At 49.6% G+C, this 2,500-nt stretch overlaps 1 protein-coding gene across 7 annotated transcripts in view; it reads left to right on the forward strand.

Moving 5' to 3' along the window:
• LOC135823885 (FK506-binding protein 15-like) overlaps positions 1–2,500 on the forward strand; it is a 189,728-nt gene that overhangs the window by 172,942 nt on the left and 14,286 nt on the right. For all 7 annotated transcript variants that reach the window (XM_065336747.1, XM_065336748.1, XM_065336749.1 and 4 more), the window contains exons 16-18: positions 535–660; positions 1,389–1,483; positions 1,915–2,189. In XM_065336747.1, the coding sequence (XP_065192819.1) occupies positions 535–660; positions 1,389–1,483; positions 1,915–2,189 (496 nt within the window). The remainder of the gene's footprint in view (positions 1–534; positions 661–1,388; positions 1,484–1,914; positions 2,190–2,500) is intronic.

Genomic DNA, 2,500 nt, shown 5'->3' on the forward strand with positions numbered 1-2,500 from the left:
CTGCTGTTGCTGCTGCTGCTGTTGCTGCTGCTGCTGTTGCTGCTGCTGCTGTTGCTGCTGCTGCTGTTGCTGCTGCTGCTGTTGCTGCTGCTGCTGTTGCTGCTGCTGCTGTTGCTGCTGCTGCTGCTGTTGCTGCTGCTGCTGTTGCTGCTGCTGCTGTTGCTGCTGCTGCTGTTACTGCTGCTGCTGTTACTGCTGTTACTGCTGTTACTGCTGTCGCTGTTGCTGATGCTGTTGCCTGAGCAGTCTGTTCGTACCGGCCCTTCCAATATGCTGGATAATGTAACAACAGCCGCCTTGCATGGAAATGTATAGAATATGCAGTTTGAGCATGGCCACACGTCAAAGTTATTCCCGTGGAGTAAGCTACAGTGGCTCAGTGTGAGTCTGTAACCCTACGTCTGTTTTACTGATATTTGCGCATCTCCATGTTGTCCCTGTGGGTGCATGCCCGTGTGTATATGACTGATGGCACTGATTCCACCTCTACTGTTGCTGCTGCTGCCGTTGCTTGTATTCTTGTTGTGTTGGTAGGTTGGAAAGCTTGAAGAGCGCGAGCCAAGTGGAGCACTAGTACCAAGTTCAGCTGGCACTGGTATGATGGGTGCCCCGCCCATGGAGGCTGGTGTTCTCCTACACAACATACAGAGAATCATACAGGTATGGTGCCGGTGATCCTATCGTGTGCGTGTGTATGTCTGTGTGTTTGTGTGTGTTTACCTGTGTCTGTGTGTGTCTGTGTGTAGGGGGGGGGGGGGGGGGTGTTACATGTATGCTTGCGTATATGTCAGCTTGCTGTACGCTATGATGCGTAGCTGTGGAGGAGCATTGCTACAGCCTACAGGTGTTGACTGGTCAGGTACAGGGTTTCCCTGTGAGTAATGTGTGTACTAGCACTCTTCCTCTCTGTGGATAGTGCAATGAGTGTGTTAGCACTCTTCCTCTCTGTGGATAGTGCGTGTGTTAGCACTCTTCCGCTCTGTGGATAGTGCAATGAGTGTAGTGTTTATTAAAAGGAGACCGCTCTGATAAGGCTGCAGAAGGAGACCGCTGTGATAAGGCTGCAGAAGGGGACCGCTCTGATAAGGCTGCAGAAGGAGACCGCTCTGATAAGGCTGCAGAAGGAGACCGCTGTGATAAGGCTGCAGAAGGGGACCACTCTGATAAGGCTGCAGAAGGGGACCGCTCTGATAAGGCTGCAGAAGGAGACCGCTCTGATAAGGCTGCAGAAGGAGACCGCTCTGATAAGGCTGCAGAAGGAGACCGCTCTGATAAGGCTGCAGAAGGGGACCGCTGTGATAAGGCTGCAGAAGGGGACCGCTGTGATAAGGCCCAACACATGTTCATGTTCTTGTTTGGTGTGCGTTCGTGCATGCATGTCTGAACAGGAGAGTGAACATTTGAAGAAGGAAGTGTTTGAGAAGAGTGCTCGGATTGAGATGCAGAATGCCAAGATTGCTGAGCTACTCGAGCGTAATCAACAGTGAGTGTGGATGTAGACACTGTGTTTGTATGAGCTTAAGACGGACACATTCCTTTGTTGTTTAACGGACACATTGCTCTGTTGTTTAACGGACACACTGCTTTGTTGTTTGACGGACACATTGCTCTGTTGTTTAACGGACACATTGCTCTGTTGTTAACAGACACATTGCTCTGTTGTTTAACGGACACATTACTTTGTTGTTTAGCGGACATATTGCTTTATTGTTTAGCGGACACATTGCTTTACTGACACTGAGTGTATATGGGCGTAGTAGTGGCCCGCGGGTGCGAACGTCTTTGCTTGATGTATTCCTCAACACGCCAGGTGATGCGACTGCCAATCCGGCGAACTTTACTTTTTTTCTGTTGCTGATCTGTGTTTGCTGCTGCTGCTGATGATGATGATCTGTGTGCACTGCTGCTGCTTAGGTTTGTGGAAAAGAGTAACCTGGCTCTGGAGCATCGCAATGACACGTTCAAGAGCACGACAGCACAGACACAGTCACGGCTACTCCAACTCGAGCAGGAGAAGGTGGAGCTGACGACGGAGCTCAGCTCTGTCAACACGAACTTTGCCTCACTACAGCTGGCCCACGGTAATCTAGTTCGCTCCGAGTCCGAGCTCAAGCAGCAGCTGGCAGCCGCAGCGTCCGAAGTGCAACAGCATGCATCTCAGTGGGCGCAGGCAGCCCAGGCACAAAAAGGTATGCCACAGTGTGATGTCCTGTTACGTGTATGCACTGTGAATCCGCGTTTGTATTATGTTCAGTGGATCAGTGTGTGTATTATGTATTATGTGTATTTTCACTGTCGATCAGTGTGTATTTTCACTGTCGATCAGTGTGTATTTTCACTTTGCATCAGTGTGTATTTTCACTGTCGATCAGTGTGTATTTTCACTTTGCATCAGTGTCTATTTTCACTGTCGATCAGTGTGTATTTTCACTTTGCATCAGTGTCTATTTTCACTGTCGATCAGTGTGTATTTTCACTGTCGATCAGTGTGTATTTTCAC

The sequence above is a fragment of the Sycon ciliatum genome, chromosome 8, assembly GCF_964019385.1.
Source record: "Sycon ciliatum chromosome 8, ocSycCili1.1, whole genome shotgun sequence".
Lineage (NCBI taxonomy): Eukaryota > Metazoa > Porifera > Calcarea > Leucosolenida > Sycettidae > Sycon > Sycon ciliatum.